A 20,859-nucleotide genomic window follows, 5' to 3' on the forward strand; every position below is an offset into this window, starting at 1 on the left:
AACATAACACTGAAAATTTCATCAAAATCGGATGTAAAATAAGAAAGTTATGGCATTTTAAAGTTTCATCCTGGTCGATATGCAAATGAGGAGACTGATGACGTCATCCACTCACTATTTATTTTGTATTTTATGATATGAAATATTCTAATTTTCTCCTCATCGTCAACTGAAACAACGATCAATTCCTCTCTGTACATGCATGTGGAGTTAGCGTTGTTTAATACTATATGGTTCAGTCAAGTTGGTCCTTATTGTCAAATCTGTAAAAATGAAATATTGTATAATTCAAACCATAAAAAACAAAAGAAATAGTGAGTGATGGACATCATCGGCTGTCTTAATTTGCATGTCACTGAGTTGTGGATATATCGATGTTTTTTTTTTAAATAAGCGAAACTTTAAAATGTCATAACTATCTTATTTTACATCCGATTTTGATGAAATTATCAGCGTTATGGTACTTTGATTTTTCTCTATTTATTCAAATCAACAATCATCTGGGGTGTGGACTTGACCTTAAAAAACAAATCAGTCAAATTGACTAAACCAGTCGTCGGCTGGGTTCAACTGATAAGACAATCACTGATTATCACATTTCTGACATATCAGGGACGTCACTGGACATACAAGTCAGAAATAACTCTGTTCCAGTAAAATGCGACTAGAATATGACCAGATCTTATTACTAGTAGTCATATAGCTCACGTCCCTGGTTTGACCATAGAGCTATGGTTTATTGTCTGATTTGTTTTTAGAGCCGTGTACTTAAATCATTTTATCTTTCAGTTAAAGCCTCTAATGATTTTTTCAATGGCTATAATAATGATTTTTGTTGTGTTATATATAAGCTACCGAACTACAGTTAATATTCAAGAAAGCGAAGCGAGCGAGCAAATTTTCAGCAGTTGGAACTTTGAAGACATGCTGACCAAAATGTGATTATTGGATGTGGCGAATGAGACGGGGCTTTATAGAGGTCGGCCCCTCGAAAGCCCTCGGCCCCGCCTCCTTCGTGTGCGCGTGCACGCTCCCGAAGTTAAATAGTCTGCTACTACAGACCTTAGACAGCAAAACTGTCGGTCGACATGGTTAATAATTAGTATTTTATTGTTTTATTTTCGTTGATCTTCAAGTTCCAGTACCTAAGTAAGTTTTAAAGGTTCACATGAACTAAAACTTCTTATTCGTCTGACAGCCCGGCAGCCCTGGGACTTTAGCGGATGTTCAAATGCTGTTTGTACAACTTGGCTGGTCAAGCAACTACTAACGAACTTTGACATCGTGACACGTGTGACAAGGCGCCGCGGCTGCATGCAGATTACGCATGATCAGTGCGAGCTCGTTTGGCATATCCGCATGCAAGTGCCGAGCTCCGCGGCGCGGCGGCGAGGCCGGCGGCCTGGCCTGGCCGGCGAACTATAGTTTATTACTATAGCCAGGCCAGGCGTAGGTCGTACGTGCGTGCGTGACTTCGACAGTTTGACTGTTGTACCGGTACAATTCCAGGCTACTCAAGCTCAACTCTCATTAAAATGGTAAGCAATTAAGGCAATGATGGTTTTACTTTTAGGCACAAGCCAGCCATGACAGAACCAGAAGATATTTAGCATTGCTTGGCTTGATAAAGTTAATACACTTACAGTTACAGCGCTGCCAACTTTTGAGAAGAGTTTGGAGTGAGACATTGCGAGGGAGCGAAGCCACCAAGTCCAAGCCCGAGGTGGAAGGGGAGGGGGGTGTCCCCCTCCACGGTAGGGAGCTTTTACAATTTTGCAATTTAAATGGTGCAATCTGGCACATACTTTTAATTATGATCCCATAAATACTTAAGCCAAAAGGAGGGATTCAAATAGGTTAATTGACTTTTTTAATGAAGTTCACCGACCTTGTCCGGCCTTGAAAAAAAATTCCACATTTTTAAGTGCATATAAAATTATAAGCTTAGCAATAGCAGTGAAACCTCAACCTGTATCTGCTGCTCCCTAGAGGAAAAAAGAATGAAGGAAAGAAATAAAGAAGGAAGGAGAGGAAGCAAGCAAGCAATATAAAAAAGAAAGAAAAGGTAAAAGAATAGATGAATTTGAAAGGAAGACAAATAAAAGACAAAAAAAAAAGGCAAAAGACAAAGAAAGGAAGGAAGGAATGGATGAAGTAAAGAAAGACAGAAGAAAGAAAGAAAAGTTAAAAGGATAGATCGGAGGGAAAAAAGAGAAAGAACAAAAGACAAAAAGAAGAAAGGAAGGAATGAATGAAAGAAAGAGAAAAGACTGACAGAAGGAAGAAATAAAAAACAAGAAAGGGTAAAGAAAGGATGGATGGAAGAAAGAAAGAAAAAAGAAAGAATGAAGGAAATAAAGGGTAAAAAGAAGGAAGGAAAGAAAAAAAGAAGAGATAGGCCTAAATATAGGATGGATGGACTCATGCAAGAATTAAAGAAAAAAAAAGAAATAGAGAAAAATATTTTCTTAAAGGACTGAAAGAACGAAAGACTGACAAAAATTAGGAAAAAGAAAAAAAAGACAGTAACAAAAAAATGAAAGAAGAGAGAGAAGAAACAAAGAAAGATTGAAAAGAAAGAAGGAAAGAAAGCTAAAACTATCATCATATATGAATTATCAGTTTCTTTTTGGCTCAATTAAAGGGCCCATCAGCCACTGACAAATCATGGGGAAATTGAATCAATAGGAAATTTGCAAAAGGCCAATTGACTTGCATAATATAATCCGTCCGTCATGAGCGCCCGTCGGACTAATGCGAAAAAAGTTTGGACAGTACGAATTTGACTGAACTTGTGATGGTTATTTACTTCGGATCGTCGCAGTACCAGTTTCCAACAATCCCAATTCCTAGACTCATAACAGGTCTCTTGATTGCTAAACAAAAATAAATAACCTCTGTGAAGTTACATGTTTCAAAGTGAAAACATGCAGTTTACTTCTGGTTGGTTAGTCTACTAGTACTAACTACTGCTCTCCTAAAGACCTCCCGGACATGCCGGCGTCTATTACATAACACCCCCAGGCATGCAGCCGAGTGAAAGACTTGAATCCCTTCTCTGTTCTGAGATAAGCCTTGATTTCCCCATGATTTGTCAATGACAGGTCGCTTTAAAATAAAGCTACGAAAGAAACCAAGTGTATCAACACACACACAAATGCATATGTGGGGCTATTATGTATTCAGAGCGCCGTGCCGGCGGGCTATCGCCATGACATGACATTGCATTGATACTCGATCGCTCGTTGTGCCTCGCTAAAAAAACACGCTTCATAGTAAAATTTCGACGTCACCGGCTCTCACACGCGGGATACAGTAAGCCAATCGCAACTAAATTTCTTGTCTTTGCGCGGCAAACCGAAAACCAATTTGCATTGATGGTTTAGCTTTGCGCTTGTGTGGTTAAAAACTTTGGCACTTTTGCCTGGCCGGGTTATAATGTTATTGAATATCTGATATAGGTTAAACTTTTTTTCTCTCTATTTTTGGGGTTTTGCATGAGAATTCCTATGATCAGCGTGAGAGCGTGAGAATCAGGTGAATTGTGTGAGACTCACGCAGATTGCGTGAGAGTTCTCAGTTGGCAGCCCAGAAGTTAGCTGTTACTACTACTACTAGTGTTCAGACTGTTTTCACATAGTCGCTACCTAACATTTTTTAAGTCTACCTGTCCTTGATCTAGATCTACTTTTACCACTATATAGGCCCTATTATATTTTAGCCTTGAGGACTCCATGTCTGATATTTTTTAATATTTTGACATATACTTCTTCAGACATGGAGCCTTGACACTCTTTCCATAGACGCTGCAGCGAGACCTACAACACACCCGGATGGATTTCCCTAGGAAATCCATAGTTTGAGGGTGAAATCGGTTTGTAGGGGTCAATTTTATTTATCTATGAACCTTCATGCGCCTAATGCGTAGAAAGGGATAACAATTATTTCACTATAAATGGTAAAAATGGGACGTTTCTTACCAGACCGATCTCGTGTAGATCCCTTGATCCGTTTGTCAACAAAGCAAATACAATAGACCTGACCCTTGAACTGCTTCGTTATGACGTACATCCGATTAGCGATGCCGTTTTGAAGAACAATTTATAGATTTAAAAATGTAATACGTAATTATAAATAATTAGTATAATACTACTGATTATTTATAATCACATATTAAATTTTAGTATTTGTGAAATAATAATTTTTATCTATAAATTGTTCTTCAAAACGGCATCGCTAATCAGATGTATGTCATAACGAAGCGCTAATTATATTTGGAACTAAATTAGCACTGTCCAGCATGTAGACCTCTGTCCCTCTCCACGACTGCCAGAGGCACTCCACTTGTTAGAAAAGTACTTTATAAAGAGAGTTTGAATGGAAAGTGTTGAACTTTGTTGATTAGGATATGTGGTCAAGGCTATTCCACAATTTGATATATTGCACACGAAATGAATTTAAAACCATGGACCATGGTAGGTAGGACAATGAAAAAAACGAAACAGCATTTCTACTAAAAAGCATTACCGTAATATATTCTTTATTAGCATTATAGAGGAAATCTTGGGTTGATAAAATAATTTATATTGACGAGTCTTGACTTTTAATTGCAAAAAGAGTGATATGTATCGTATTTGTATGAAAAAACATTTGCCCATATTTTATGTTGACATGTTCTGTCCATTCATGGGCTGATTTAAAGTATATTGATATATGTTTAAAGTAACGAATATTGAAAACAAAATTATTTGGTACAATAGTAACATAAAGTATAAAAAAGATGTATTATATTTTCCTAACTGGATAAAAAACAATAATTTGGAAGTTAAACAAATCGTAACAGGTGGTGAATGGAAGAAGATTGATTCAATATGTACTATTTTTAAAGAAAGAGAATTACTTTCTACCTTTGAATTGATGAAAATACAAAATGCGTTCCCGAAGTCCTGGCTTGACAAATTACGTAATAATGCACGAAATGTAAATTGTATATCATCGAAATCCAGCGCTATTGAAATATCAACAGGTGACTGTATAGAAATCAATGGCATGAAAGCCAGACATTATTATCATTTGATGATCGAAAAGGAAAAAAGAGACCTCCCTTGTATTAATTTTTGGAACGATTTCTTTAGCTTGCCTCTTAAACTTGATTTTATAAATGACAACAGGATTAAACAATTTAATTTTAAATTAATTCATAGAATACTACCAAGTAAAGACAATCTTTGCAAATGGAAAATTAAAAATGATGTTTTATGTAATATTTGTAAAGTTCCAGAAACCAGTATTCATATTCTTTTTACCTGTCAAGTGGTCACAGTATTTAGGAAATTTTTTCTGAACCAATAGATGCTTTGTTCGATGTAAAGATTGTTTTGAACGAAAAAAATTATCCTGATAGGTCATGAAATAGAAAAAACAGAAATGAATGTTGTTAATCTTATTTAAAATTTTTCACAATTTGTAATCTATAGGAATTATATCAGAATTTTTTTTGGAAACGACAAGCATATGACTCATGCTTTTTAGTTTATGAAAGATCTAAAGGTAGAAATTTGAAGTTATTTAAGAAGAAATGTAATCAGAAGAGACTTGATTTAAAACAGGTCTCAAAGGTTCTTTCAATCCTTTAGTTCCTGTTTCGTTATTTTATCTATGTATATTTTTGTATGTGGCTTTTGTATAAAACGATTGTAAATATCGTATGAACAAATAAAGTCCCTCTTATGAGGATTAAAGAGAAAAAAATATTTATGAGTGTTATAATCATATACTGTAGAGTTAAGAGTAGATCTAAACATATTTTCAAATATCTTTGGCAAAATTCCAGATCTGTATTTTATACATGAAAATAAGGGAATCCATAGAAATGAGATCATATAAAGGTAAAATATTCATTTTCTTGAACAATGGCAATGACAGTTATATGGAGATGATGAAATAAGTTGATTTTTTTCTGGAGTAGATTTATCAATAATTTACGAAGATGACATTTCAAAGTATGACCCCAAACTGAGTTGCAGTAGATCCTATGTTAGGTGAGGCAAGATTAGGCTATAATATAAAGTATTAACTGTTTTTAGGCAATATGAATTTAAGTTTTGAAATTATTTCTTATTGTCAATTATCATGGAATTGACAATTAAACAGTTATTAGAAGTATACACAGTTACCTTTAATATGTCATATTACATAATTGTTTGTCTTTCCATATTCATTTGCTGATTTCTAATTTTTGTCTCACCTGCATAGCAGAGTGAGACTATAGGCGCCGCTTTTCCGACGGCGACGGCGGCGGCGGCGTCAACACCAAATCTTAACCTGAGGTTAAGTTTTTGAAATGACAGCATAACTTAGAAAGTATATGGACCTAGTTCATGAAACTTGGCCATAAGGTTAATCAAGTATTACTGAACATCCTGCCTGAGTTTCATGTCACATGACCAAGGTCAAAGGTCATTTAGGGTCAATGAACTTAGACCATGTTGGGGGAATCAACATCAAAATCTTAACCTAAGGTTAAGTTTTTGAAATGTCATCATAACTTAGAAAATATATGGACCTAGTTCATGAAACTTATACATAAGGTTAATCAAGTATCACTGAACATCCTGCATGAGTTTCACATCACATGACCAAGGTCAAAGGTCATTTAGGGTCAATGAACTTTGGCCGAATTGGGGGTATCTGTTGAATTACCATCATAACTTTGAAAGTTTATGGATCTGATTCATGAAACTTGGACATAATAGTAATCAAGTATTACTGAACATCCTGTGCAAGTTTCAGGTCACATGATCAAGGTCAAAGGTCATTTAGGGTCAATGAACTTTGGCCAAATTGGGGTATTTGTTGAATTACAGCCATGAATTTGAAAGTGTGTTGGTCTAGTTCATAAAACTTGGACATAATAGTAATCAAGTATCACTGAACATCCTGTGCGAGTTTCAGGTCACATGATCAAGGTCAAAGGTCATGTAAGGTCAAAGAACTTTGGCCACGTTGGGGGTATTTGTTGAATTGCCATCATATCTCTATAAGTGTATTGGTCTAGTTCATAAAACGTGGAAATAAGAGTAACCAAGTATCACTGAACATCTTGTGCGAGTTATAGTAGTTTTCAAAATCAGCACTGCTGCTATATTGAATCGCGTGATGCAGGTGAGACGGCCAGAGGCATTCCACTTGTTAGAATAGTAGCCGTAGGTAAGGCATACGATGTATTGACAGTTTGTTTGCTTTTATGTTGCAGGCTGCTCCACTGCGTGTGCTTGTAACTGGTGCTGCTGGACAGATTGCATATTCCCTTCTCTATTCCATTGGCAAGGGAGATGTCTTTGGACCAGAGCAGGTAAATTTCCTTTCAGCAGTAAAAAATAAATCAATTCGACATAAAATGTTATAGTTACTTAGTATGTTGTATTGAACCCAATGGCAGTGGATTTAAGCATTGGAGATTCAAAATCTACCACCCATAATTAGCTCAATATTGTCATGATTGTGTCTGATGTTGTCTTTTAATTTGATTTCATATATTCGAGTTCAACAATAATATGATATTCAAACAAGAATTGGTTAAAGTGTGAGAAAATCACATGAAAAGGAGAATAAGCAATATAAAATCTACAAAAATCAACAACCCAAGAAATGGTATATGAATTTATATATGGAGCTTATCAAGGGCAATCCCATGAGTCCCTTCCCCTTGAAAATCCATGGTTTCTTTGCCATCACAGCTCAAATTTTATTCTTTGTAGATGACTTAGCCTAAGGTCAAACCTCATATGCAGTTGAGGCTAGAAGTTTACATACACCCAGGAAATTCAAAGAAAAGTTGACAATTGCCAAACATAAAATATACTGTATCTTATAAAATATTTGTGTTATCATGATGAATTTGATATCAAACAAATGAGCATGTCATGCCCTTCATCACAACGCTTTGTCATCAGGATCTGAAAAATATTGGTGTAATTTTTTTTCTCCAAAAATCTTCATATTTTAGACAAATTAAAAATAAAAACTTGACAAAAACATTTCATATTTATGCTAGTTACTTCTCAACACATGCATTTCAGATTACACTTTTTGTTCAGTGATGACATATCATGGTAGAAAATGTACTATAAATCATATATTTGGCATTTATATATTTCTATGAAACGATGTTTGAAAATATAATAACAAACAAATAGAATACATTTGGCAGAAATATGTTTTTCATCTTCAAAGAAAATTCCACCTGAAATATACTTAATCCCAACAGCATCCCAATCATGTGAAAGAGCTTAATACACTCTTTCATTTGATAACAAATTTGTCATGGTAGTATTTATATTTCTGAAGATATAGTACCGGTATATTTTATGATGGTTTGCAAGCGAACAAATTTCACTGAATTCTATGGGTGTGTGTAAAATTTTGGTCTCAACTGTATTATAGTCTGCAAGCACACACTCAAATTAGACACTTAACCAAAGCCATGCCTAGAGTGAAGACCAGACTCCAAACTCTCAGGCCCATATTCTGTCTGAAGTCAGGTTTAACTTAGACCATGGTCTAACTTTGTGTTAAAATTATGGGAAGCCAAGTGTCAAAGTTTTTATTAAGTTGTATGTTTCATGTTTCATATGTTTACTTTGCTCTTTTCTGATTCATCGATGGTGAAGACAATCATTTATTTATACTTCCTACACAATTATGAATGATTGGAAAGCCAAATGAGCTGAAATATTAGATCTCTACCTTTAGTGATTTATGTAACAATTGGCTGCCTATACTTAAACCACAACTTTAAACCTAAGAGGCTGTTCTCACTACGTTCCTAAAACTAGTTTACTGGGAACCGGTTCAGAAAGCCAGTTTGGAAGATCGCTTTGCTAGCGTTCTCACTTGATCACACGAAAGTGGTTTTCAAAATCACTTCACGTAAAGCGCTCTTGTTGCTATGGAAACGCTCTCAGTGGGGTGACACGTTTCGCGCGAAATTCGAAACCGCAGCATAGGCATTCTACACCTGTCGTGTGGAGTAGCGCGCTCAAAATGTGCGAAGATCGCTTCCCGAAGAACGGTTGTGTCCTCACTTACGCTAAAACCACTTTTCCGACGCGAAGCGATCTTGAAAACTACATCGCGAGGTGGTCTTCCAAACTGGTTTGGAAGAGCGCTTCCAAGAGCGCTTCGACCGTTCTCATTTAGCGTTAAACTAGTTTCCACTAAACTAGTTTCCAGTAAACTAGTTTAAGGAACTGAGTGAGAACAGCCTCTAAGTTTATTAAAGTCAAACCCGACTTCAGAATATGAGCCTCAGTGTCAAATGGTAGAGCCAGCCACAGTACATGGTGAATCTAGTCTCATTACTTTAGACTCTGTATTATGCAATTTTTTAAGTGCAAAAACCATGGGTCTGTGCCTGCAGACCAAAAAAATGTCATCCATTTGATTTGGGATTTGACAATTTACATTGTAACTTGTAAGGGAGAGTGGGGTAAATAAGGCCACCTTTTTCATAAATTCCAGTCATGTCTTTTTTAATGCATAGGCCATAGCAGTAGAAACATGATGTCTAATACAAAGTCTACAGCATCAAATATCGTTTTCAGGGGGCCGTATTTGCCCCATCAAAATTGAGCAAATGAGGCCCTTTGATTAAAGACTATTTTGTGTAGATATATTCAAAGTAATAATAGTTCAGTTGGTTTAATACAATCACTGAACATTTACTTGTAACAATCACAGGATTGATATTTAATTATTTCCCCAAAGTCCCTCATTTAAGGATTTATTTATCAATCCTATGAAATATGGACACTTTAAGTGTAAATACATGTAAGCAATTGTGGAGATGTCTACACTTACATTTTACTGTTTTAAAGAGAAATTCCAGTAGTTGTACATGTAGTAAACACTGATTTCATGAGAAAGTCTGTAAAACCAGGCTTAATTGTCAGTATATCATCGAGGATCTAGATCTGGTACAGTTACATAAACTGAACTTTGTGAAATCTTGAAATCTACGCTGAAAAATGTTCAGACTGAACTTCCCCAACACAGATAAGCGCACGTGGGACTGTGTATAATTAGTGCTTCCCGAATCCTGTGCTTATTTGCTGATTTCTCAGCAATTACACAATTTCTTCCAGAATCCTTTGGCACATGCGTTTTATTTATACAAACAGATAATTTGGTGGTAATTTCATTGGATTCTGTACGAACTCATTTTGATATCGTTACCAAAACTAGCATTTACCTTTAAGAGATGTAACCATACAGTGCTAATTATGTTTTAATCCGGGGGGGGGGGGGCTCATTTGCCCCATCAGGCATGTTAAGTTCATAGGCCTCCAGTATATTAAAAAAAAGGAGGGAAAGTGGTGAATTTTGCAATGTACAGTATTGGCATGTACCATAATCATGCCTTTCAAACGTTAACTAAGAAAAAAATAATTACTCATTTTTATTTTGAGGTGCTGCTAAGTTTGTGCTCCTCCTGGTCATGTGCATTGTACTATGAGACATTGTCTATGCTCAAGATAATGAACTGTTTCAAATACCACACAAACAGCAATCCCTTGACGCTGGCAAACTTGAGCAGTGATCTTAAAATAATAACTGGGGGCCTTATTTACCCCACTCTCCCCTACATGTATGCTTACATATTGAAATAGAGGGAGAGAAAGGGAGGGGGATGTAAAAGAAATATGATTTACATGTACACTTTCTGAATGTGGGAAAAAAACGAAATTGGTATAATCATACACATTATGGCATCTGTTTGTATTTTTGTTGACAGACTTTGGAACTCGTCCTGTTGGATATCCCACAAATGATGACAGTTTTAGGTGGGGTTGTCATGGAACTCCAAGATTGTTCTCTACCTCTTGTCCAGAGTGAGTTTTATCATTGCATATATATTGGAAGAAAAGGGCAATGACTCTTGAAGTGAATTTCTATTTCGATTTTACCCATGTAACTTATTTGTCCCAAATGCTCAAATTTGTGTATTGTAGCTGAACTACATGTATATCTAGACTTGAAAATGAAAATCTTTCTTTTATGGAAATATAACATGGTTTCACTTCATTTTCCATTCATATTAGAATTATTTATTTGTGATATATACATTTTTTATTCATTTTAAACCAGTATGATAAGAATTAAAGGAATATTTGGTCAGTTTTAAGGTTTTTTGGGTCACTTCCCTAACAGTTTAAATGTTTACAAAAATTTGTAAATGTTCTTTGTGTTAATGGTCGTTTAAATATTGGTTAAATGTTTTGACTCAGGCCTAGTCAATTTTAAGGTACATTTGTCCTGTTTCCAAATGGTTGAACTGTTGAGCAAAGTTTGTAAACTTTTTTTTTGTCAACAGTCATTTGAATGTCCGTTAAACGTTAAAATAAGAATTCTAAACCAGTTTCATTTCATATTTTATCGCTGCACTGGGGTCCAATTGGTGCAATGCTGTTGTGACCCAGTATAATGAAAGTGATGACCCACCATCCCCTTGTGAATTGTGCACACTTCAAATGTTGGGCAACATACTGTCCACTGTGTTGGGTAATGTATGTTGGTAAAAAATATATATATTCTGGGCAATTATTAAGCAAATTTATTACCCAATTATTTTTTATTACCCAATTTGGACAGATTTTAACCAATAGTTGTGTGGACTGTATGTTGCCCAGTGATGGTTAATAATTGTGCCTTTTTTGCCCAACCTTTTTAAGAGTGAGTATCCCTTGCGCTTTTAAATTGTCTGTCCTGGCCAAACTTGTTTCTGATTATAAGGTGCATCTCCAACTTTTGGTGTTTTTACGGGGGGGAAAATACATGTCTTACTTTACTTTATGAATATGTGAGCCATTGACAATATAGAATAGGGAACTGATTCCGATTTGACACACTCTTTGTTTGTTTGAATGCTTTTCAAGTATTAAATAGATTGGGTATTAATGTACCTTATGGGGCATATATATATATTTAGTGAAAGAAGAGAACATTGGAAGGCGTAGCTTAAATTAAGGTTCCCCAGAGCTACCTGCCCTTTATAAAAATTGGTGATGCCGGAAAACAGCTTCTGCCGGGAATCGAACCCAGGCCCTCAGCTTTGAACGCTGGAGCCTTAACCACTAGACCACAGTGATGGGTTAGTGGCTAGGGCAACCCCTGTCCGATTGACCGTCAGATAAACAGATTTTTGACACCACTAATTAAATTTTGAACAATGACAAGCCGCCATACCTCAGCTGGATCAAAGCTATTGCTTAGATAGCCTACAGTACGTGTATGGGACAAATTATACAAATGTGAGAAATTATACATGTACAGCAGCTTTGGCAACATATGTTGTGAAAGAAATGAAGAGAACAAGGGTAGGCATAGCTTAAATCAAGGTGCCCAAGAGCTATCTGCCCTTTTTTTTTTGCTTTGCCCCTCTGCCACTCATACATTGTATGTATGTATACTAGTGTGCACAATTTTTAGTGTACCGGTAACATGATTTTGAATGCATTTTTGTGATTTTTCTAAATAGAGATTACTGAAACTAGTGATGCGAAAGAGGCATTTACTGATGTTGATTTTGCTGTCCTCGTGGGAGCCATGCCCCGTAGGGAGGGTATGGAACGTTCTGATCTTCTCAAGGCCAATGTCAAGATATTTGAATCCCAGGGAAAAGCTATCGATCAGTTTGCTAAGAAAACAGTCAAGGTAAAAAATATTTTTTCCAATTATTTTAGAAGGCTTTAAGATGACATGCTGAATCTCATTAGGATTATTCCAGTTTCTTAGATTCCACCACATTAGTATTATATGATTTGGGATTCGGGTGAAATCCTGGTGGTTTCAAGCTGTGGGATGATTCCATAGTGGTTTAGTATCAATAAACAACACTGATGACAATATATTTTCATTCATAAATCATTATAAAAACGGAATATACGTAAGGTTGCAACTAAGCTTTATGCATTATTTTAATGTACATTTATGATTTTTCAATCACATTGTTCAATACCATATGATTCTTTTTGATTTACCAAATATGAAATTCTTATTGACACTCTTTAGGTACTGGTTGTTGGAAACCCAGCCAACACCAATTGTTTGGTCTGCATGAAGTGTGCTCCATCTATACCTCAAGAAAACTTTACTTGTATGACAAGACTGGATCAAAACAGGGCCCAGGCTCAGGTGAGTTAATATGAACCAATCTCATGCACAAATATTTAATATCTATTTCTTTGAGATTTTCTGTACCAATTTTGCCCAAATGAATGCCCACTATGTTTCACATAAATAATCTTACACCAATACAACAATTTCAATTCCACCTGTCGAAGTACACATGACATGCAATGTACAAGTGTCGTCTTTCTCTTTTCCACAGCCCTTTATAAATGCAATAAGATGATCCTTACCGGTATATTGTAGTGCTGTAGCCGAACTGCCGAACCGAACGGAAGTTCGCCGAACTTGGCACTTCCGAACCGGACTGAACCGAACCGAACGCAAAGGCCTGGTTCGGTGGTTCGGTAAAAAAAAAAAGGCACATTAATATAGCTAAATAAAATGCATAACAGTGGGGACTACATAGATTTAACTGTAAAATAAATAAAAGAATTATTGGTTAGTGATTGTGCACAATAAGAATTCCACCCAAAATATTTTTAAAATCCACTATGAAAGCTCCCATCTCATCTTTGATTGAACTGTTATCAACTTAAGAATATTTTTATTAACATGAATATATTTTTTCTTGATAAAATGAGGGGACATTTGAAGCTAAACTCGGTATAAAAGTGTGATTAATTACATATTGTCGTAATCGATCGTGATCGTAAACGGACCTAATTATTTTGTGTTTAATAAAGAAAAGGACCAGACATATATTCATTCCTCATAAATGACAGCTTCGGTCTCGTCTTTAATTGAATTTTTATCAGTTTCAATATTTTTATAAACATGAATTTATTTTTTTCTTCATAAAATGTGGGAACATTTTAAGCTAAACACAGTTCAAAAGTGTAGTTGAATTACGTATTGCTGTAATCGATCGTGATTGTAATCAGACGTACATGTAATTGTTTTGTATTCAAAAAAAGAAAAAGACAATACATAAATTAAAGGAGAATGAAACCCTTGAAACCAGCTGAATCAATATCAAAGAGAAAAATCAAAGAAACATAATGTGAAAGTTTGAGGAAGATTGAATGAATAATAAGAAAGTTATGAGCATTTGAATATTGAGATCACTAGTGCCATGTAGATCCTCCCATTGGCAATGCGACCAAGATCTGTGATGTCACACACGTACAACTCCCTCATTACTTTAGTACTTATTTCACTTATATTCTCACTTTTATAGAGTCTATCACAAGGTGAGGTATTTTCTTTATGAGATGACAAGTACAGAGGTTTCACAACATTATATCATTGATGAATCATTTGTCATATGATTTAAATGAGCAAAAAGAGATGTTTTGGGGTATATTTTCAGTGTCCAAATGGGAGAGTTGTACGTGTGTGACATCACAGATCTTGGTCGCGTTGCCAATGGGAGGATCTCCATAGCATTAGTGATCTCGACATTCAAATGCTCATAACTCTTTTATTGCTAGTCCTATTTTACTCAAACTTTTGTTGATCTTATTCTTTGATTTTTCTGCTTACACAAAAGCTAACTTGCTTCAAGAGTTTCATTCTCCTTTAATTCCTTGTGACAGACAAAGTAATGGTAAAGTATATTTCACCTTCTGAAATTTTCATGTTAAGATAAATGATAAATAAATAAGAGATGAAGGAATGAGGGTAGAAAAAACAGAAAAGATAAAAATTCAAACCAAATCAACGCATGTTCCCTGATCGCGTTCCGGAAATGGTTGGTAAGGAAAGTTGAAACAGGAAGTCCAAACAACCTGCTCTCAGTTGCTATTATACAGGTAAAATTTGTATTCCGAATTCAAAACGTTTTTCCATTGTCAATATTTTCTAAAAAGTGGTTTAATCTGGTCAATTACTGAAAATGAAATGATAAATTATCAGTTCCATCTTGGTTCTGAAGATCAACGCCGAGTGATTTCACAACACTAAAATACACAGTACAGTCCCATTTACTCATTTTCGTGTTGGAAATATGTTTGAAGTCACGTAGCGTCAATCTTTCTGGACCAAGAATGGACTGATATTTTATCTTTTTAAAGTAATTGATTGACCAGATTTAACCACTTTTCAGAAAATAGGGACTTTCTAAAACATTTCATATTCTTTGGAATGTGAATTTTACCAGTATAATAACAGTTGAGTGGAGGTTGTTTGTCAACTGTTTCGACACTCTCGATCAACAATTTCCAATCGGAGAAGCTGCGTGCAGCGTTTGCAATGACATTGTAATCGATCATGATCATAGCTACATGAAATAATCATGAAAAAAAAAATGATCTTTGTAATTCCATTTCTGTCCTGATTCTCTCATTATCAATATTTTTTCTTTGTTTTTTTTTATTTCATTTTAAAAATGAAAGTAGAAATGACTCTTATTTTTGTTTAAAGATTAAAATAAATAAAAGAAAGTTATGCAACAATTCTTATAACTATTCTTTTTAGAAACAAAATTTATTATAAATATGTGACGGATCTTTGTTAATATTATCTGTTCGAGGGTCGGCATTTCCTTATTTTATGTTAGTAATTTAATTTTGGCATTAATAGCTGAACCCCGAATCGAACCAAAGTTCGGAAAAAAATTGCCGAACCGAACCGAACCCGAACATGCCGCCTGACTTGCAGCACTAGTATATTGGTTCATTTTTCTTATGATTTTGTGAATGATTTGCACATATTCTCAGATTGCCAGTCGTTTGAGTGTTGCTTGCAATGCTGTTAAGAAAGTTACCATCTGGGGTAACCACTCCAGTACTCAATTCCCTGATGCTGCTCATGCTGTTGTAGACATTGATAGCCAGCAGCTTAAAGTTCCTGAAGCTGTCAAGGATGATGATTGGCTCAATGGAGAATTCATCAAGGTAGTCTTATTTTGAGTTTTTGCTCATATTAGATCTGTGCACACAATTCTCGCTACCCCAAATAGCGATTTCGCCGAGATCCGGGAAAAATCCCTGTAACGCGCATTGCATTATGGGATAGCTTTTCGGTATTACAACTTCCTGTTCGGAAGTCCAATGCACTGTTTTGCCATTCAGAACAACAGTGCCGTCATCCACAACAACACAACGTCGCTTTCGCTTGGAAAGTTCGTGATCACAACCCTCTCTTTCACGATACAGTTTAACGGCCTTTTCTGCTGAAGTCACTTACTAATTCTGCCCGATGCTTTCCTTTGCACGGTATTCCTCTGTCAGTTAAGATTTGTTTAAGTTCTGAAACTGATTTTTTTATCCATTTTGTGGTCGACGAAAAATTGAACGGAATGAATGCTGTAGTGTATATATTTATAGCGTCTAGTCGAATACGGTCGTGATGTCAGGCCGGTCGCTGAATGCAAAATTTTAAGATATTCATTTTTCGTTTTATTTTTTTATAACCAAATAAAAACATGAATAAAAATTATTTTCACGTGAAATATATTTTGTATTTTTATTCATAATTCAAATGGAATCAAAACTGACCAAATTAAATAAAAAGTATAATCTGTACATATTACGCTGATTGGCATCGATTTCAACGTGGTGGAAAACTCAGTATCGCGAACCTCGCGCGAGCATGACTCTGAACCGGAAGTGGTGATGACGACCCGACGGAGTGAAAATTCTCTCGTCTCGCGCATTATGAGATTTTTGTTCCTATTTGGGGTAGCGAGAATTGGAATGTGGATAATAACTGTCTCAAACTGATTTGGAAATGTTTATAATCTACCTAAGAAGAATTGTATGCTTTCTGATTAGTATTTATAATCTACCCAGCAATTAGTTGATATTGTTAATTGAATTTGTCAAATTTCATCCCAAGATTTGGTCTACAAGATCAAGTTTAAAAAACATGAATGAAAAATAAATTTGGTTGATTGCTGTTTAGTTTATTATCCTTTTTCTTTTATTATTTTTTTTTGCATAATTAATCAAAGATGCCAATTTGAATACAACTATATAATAGGTGTTCAAATGTTTAGTTAATTTCTTTTGTTGTAACATATTTCCCCAACCTTTAAAGGTCTTCTTGAATAGTTTTTCAGACGTAATGAAAAAAATTAGCGGGGACAGTTTAAAATGGGGATAGCGGCTTGTAGGTGGAAGGTCAAGATTTGCAATTCTGGTTCATTGAATGTGTATTAATGAAGCGATTATACTTACTGCTATTTTTAACACGTTTGTAGACTGTTCAAGTCCGTGGAGCTAGTGTTATCAAGGCAAGGAAGCTATCCAGTGCCATGTCAGCTGCCAAGGCTATCTGTGATCACTTGAAAGACTGGCATTTTGGCACTTCTGAGGTAAATTATTAGTCTTTGTATTTTACTACTTTTACTACCGTAAACTGAACATTTCTTTTCATATTAGTAAATTAACCCATACTAGGCCAGGTTTTTGGGGTTGTTAGCTGGATGAGGGGGGGGGGTGAGTTGAATCAACCCCCCCCCCCTTTTGAGATCTTGGCCGCTGGTCGCCGCAAAAATTTGCATGATATAGTGTGGGATGTATTCTACAAGGATCTAATTCTGCTAATTTATGCACAAATTATACCTATAATCTGATTTGCTAAGAAGGGCTTGTAGAGTGCTAATTTTAGGTGTGAATATTCTTTATACCATTCCTAACCAATGAAAAAATACAGTTTGAAAGTCAATTTTTTACTTCAATTATTCAGGATGTATTTCTTAGTTTTCAACCTTTTGTTTTTCTTTGTTTTTTCTATCAAATTTTATTGCGGAAACATTTTGAAGCATAATTATGCTAAAACCATTAAATTTCATAATTCATACCTATGCTCTGATTTGCTGAAAAATGCTCTCAGAATGCTAATTTTTGGTGTAAATATTCTGTATACTGCTCCTAACAAATTTTGCAACTGCGTACCTGGATGCCAAAATTTGGTCTTGACAGATGCACAAGATTTCAAAGTAAAAAATCAGCAATTCGAAAAAATTTCGCCCAGTGGAATGATCATGTTTTGGAAGCTTTGTTAGGCCTACATTTGATCATTTCATTGGGATACTTTTGTTTGTGTGTCTTAAGTTTCTCAGGTGACGCTAGAGAAAATGGTGTTGCACTTGTAAATAAAGTTTTGAGGGTTGAAGAGAGTGATTTTTTTTGCTCCACAGGCCAAATCACCATGCCTGAATTATTACAGAACATGATCTCTCAATTAGACTCTATTAATATTTTGAGCTCATTTTCTTTCTTCTTGCAGGGTTCTTGGGTATCCATGGGAGTATACAGTGATAATAATCAGTACGGCATTCCACAGGGCCTCATCTACAGTATGCCAGTCAACATTGGTAAAGATGGAAGGTGGACTGTTGTCCAGGGTCTTAGCATCTCTGACTTTGCTCGAGAGAAGATGGACCTGACTGCCAAAGAGCTTCTTGATGAGAAGGAAGTTGCTTTCCAATTTATCCAACAATGACCGACTGCTCGTGGAATGAGTACAGACAAGTCTCGTCTCTGAGACTCTGTTTAGTCTATTTCTATGGAGAAAATTAAATGGAAACAAATGTTAAGCATATACTATATGATTGATATAAAACTATTCACCTGTTTGGTGTGGATTACTATTGTAGCTTTCTTTATTTGACCATTTGAATGTGCAGCTAATAACTGTTCATCCCAATAAAACATGTTGGTTGGCCAGTTGAACTGGTATATATATAATCTTTGAATTTAATATCAATTTTCTGCCAGTTTGAAATATTGCTACCCATGGTACTTTTGCATCAAGACTTATTGTGGCATTGGAGTTGTGATGTTTGGTTTGCCTACAAATTCTGTATTTTGTTTTGATATGTTTCTCTTTTTTTCCACACTTTTATTATATTATAGTGCCCTATTTGATAGGTTCTGTATTTAAATCTGATATCTTATTTGAATTATTCTTTTTAAAATTAAAGTGATTTCATTTGTATTGACTCTCCTTTTAAAGTACTCTTTCCACGGCTTCGAAGCTATACTTCATATTTTAGACGCCAATGTTATACTAAGATGAGTATCCCACTGCTTTCCTGATTAAATATGGTAGCCAATCTTCAGTGACCTATTTTTGTTTATTAAAGGTGATACAATCCTATCTTTAAATATTAGGGGCCTTAGGTGTGACTGTTGCAACTATTCTGAACATTTCAAAATAAGACATATGTATAATCCTTGTACAGTCTTGAATTAGTGATCCATGAATTATTAAAAAAAAATATGTTGTTTTGACTCACCAAATAGAAAACTATACTTATGAAGTTATAAACCTGTATATTTCATATATTTTTTTCTGTATTAATGATTAAAGCTTTTTATCTTTGACCAAATTGAAAATTGCTTCTAAGAAACAACAATTATTGTGCAACTAAGTTGCAGAACTACTGATGAAAAGAAATAGTGAGATGAATTTTTTTCCTAATGTCTCTGGTACCCTGTGATATTGTGTTTTGTGCTTCAATTATGTACTGCTTCTACTGAAGGCATCTTGTTTGATGTGATTAGTAGCCGATCAATAAAGTGATAAAACCGATAGATCTGTGTGAACAAGTGAGTCAAAGATTTGATTGTCAATTGTGATGTTGTCACTCTGCAAGTTAAAGACCACATGCAATGCAGTGGCGTAACAGGCGGGGGGGCAGGGGGGGCAAGCTGCCCCCCCTGGCGGAGCTCACCGGGAAAATTAAAAAAAACGGGAAAAAGAAAAAAAAGGGGGGAGGGAAGGGAAAGGGAAAGGGAAAGGAAAAGGGAAAAGAAAACTAAGAAAAAACATAAAAAAGGGAAAACGGAAAGATAACGGGAAAAGGAAGGAAAAAAGAACAAGTGAGAAAGAACAATTCGCCCCGATATACAAATACATTAGCATGATTAGTAAGACAGGGAAATAAATAAAAGATGACAAAAAGGCAAACAAAAGCGGGAAATAAAGGCAGAATGGAATTAGCCAAAATCTAAATGGGAAAATAAATAGGGACAAGATAACGTACACTACCGGGCTGCCGAGGATTGAGATAACGAGCGGGAAGAAAAATGGATGGTATATAGCATAATGTCGTATGAAAGTCTATCATAAAACTTGCTAAATCTCCGAAGGCTCTGTCCAAGAGTCAATTAGACCCCGTGCAGTGGGGGCTCTTCATCTGTAACCTTTAATGGGTTCTATAACGGGCCCCTATATGGACCCTTCCTGCATTAAGCTTTACGTTGAAGCACTGGCGTACCGGGGGTGGTTCCACAGCCAGAAGGAAATAAAAGAAAATAAAGAAGGCAGCGAAATGAGATGAATGAAAAAAAAATATATGACATGATATTTGCTATAATGATGTAAAAATCTATCACATAATTAGAATTTCATTTTAACAGGCCATTTTTTTCTGGCTCGCTTCGCTCGCTGGCGACTTTTTACAAATTTTCCCACATTTGCTATGGTGTGCCCCTCACAATATTTGGATGATTCCGATACACACTTGAATTTATGTGTTGTGTTAAAGCTATATAAATATACACGCAATTTGATTAAAATAAGTGGCCATCTGTAAGGTTTAAAATGGCTTTGATATCAAGAGGTTCCGGGGCTCTGCCCTGGACCCCACCCATAAAGCATTGTTATATGGATGAGTTTGGACCATGGCCCCCAAAAGTTCTACAACCAAACAAACAAAAATGAGGAAAGAAAGGAAAGTGTATTATATTTTTCTGAATATCACGTAAAAATCTATCT

At 35.5% G+C, this 20,859-nt stretch overlaps 1 protein-coding gene across 2 annotated transcripts; it reads left to right on the forward strand.

Moving 5' to 3' along the window:
• The first annotated feature begins 723 nt into the window (after window positions 1-723).
• LOC129265055 (malate dehydrogenase, cytoplasmic-like) lies at window positions 724-19,673 on the forward strand. Of its 2 annotated transcripts, none has more exons than XM_064101821.1 (9): window positions 724-764; window positions 1,137-1,538; window positions 7,256-7,354; window positions 10,796-10,892; window positions 12,539-12,714; window positions 13,072-13,194; window positions 15,849-16,025; window positions 17,333-17,446; window positions 18,364-19,673. In XM_064101821.1, the coding sequence occupies exons 2-9, from the start codon at window positions 1,536-1,538 to the stop codon at window positions 18,577-18,579; spliced, it is 1,005 nt and encodes a 334-aa protein (XP_063957891.1). In that variant the 5' UTR covers window positions 724-764; window positions 1,137-1,535; the 3' UTR covers window positions 18,580-19,673. The 2 variants fall into 2 exon arrangements, with proteins under 2 accessions (XP_063957891.1, XP_054759015.2); XM_054903040.2 differs by having other exon boundaries at window positions 1,199-1,538.
• The last annotated feature ends 1,186 nt before the right edge of the window (window positions 19,674-20,859 follow it).

Source organism: Lytechinus pictus, chromosome 7, assembly GCF_037042905.1.
Source record: "Lytechinus pictus isolate F3 Inbred chromosome 7, Lp3.0, whole genome shotgun sequence".
Classification (NCBI taxonomy): domain Eukaryota; kingdom Metazoa; phylum Echinodermata; class Echinoidea; order Temnopleuroida; family Toxopneustidae; genus Lytechinus; species Lytechinus pictus.

Bases quoted from the DNA above. Each gene is read 5' to 3' on its own strand.
- LOC129265055 (XM_064101821.1), top strand. The intron at 12,715-13,071 runs GTAAAAAATATT...GACACTCTTTAG, and splicing joins TTGCTAAGAAAACAGTCAAG to GTACTGGTTGTTGGAAACCC. The intron at 17,447-18,363 runs GTAAATTATTAG...TTCTTCTTGCAG, and splicing joins GGCATTTTGGCACTTCTGAG to GGTTCTTGGGTATCCATGGG.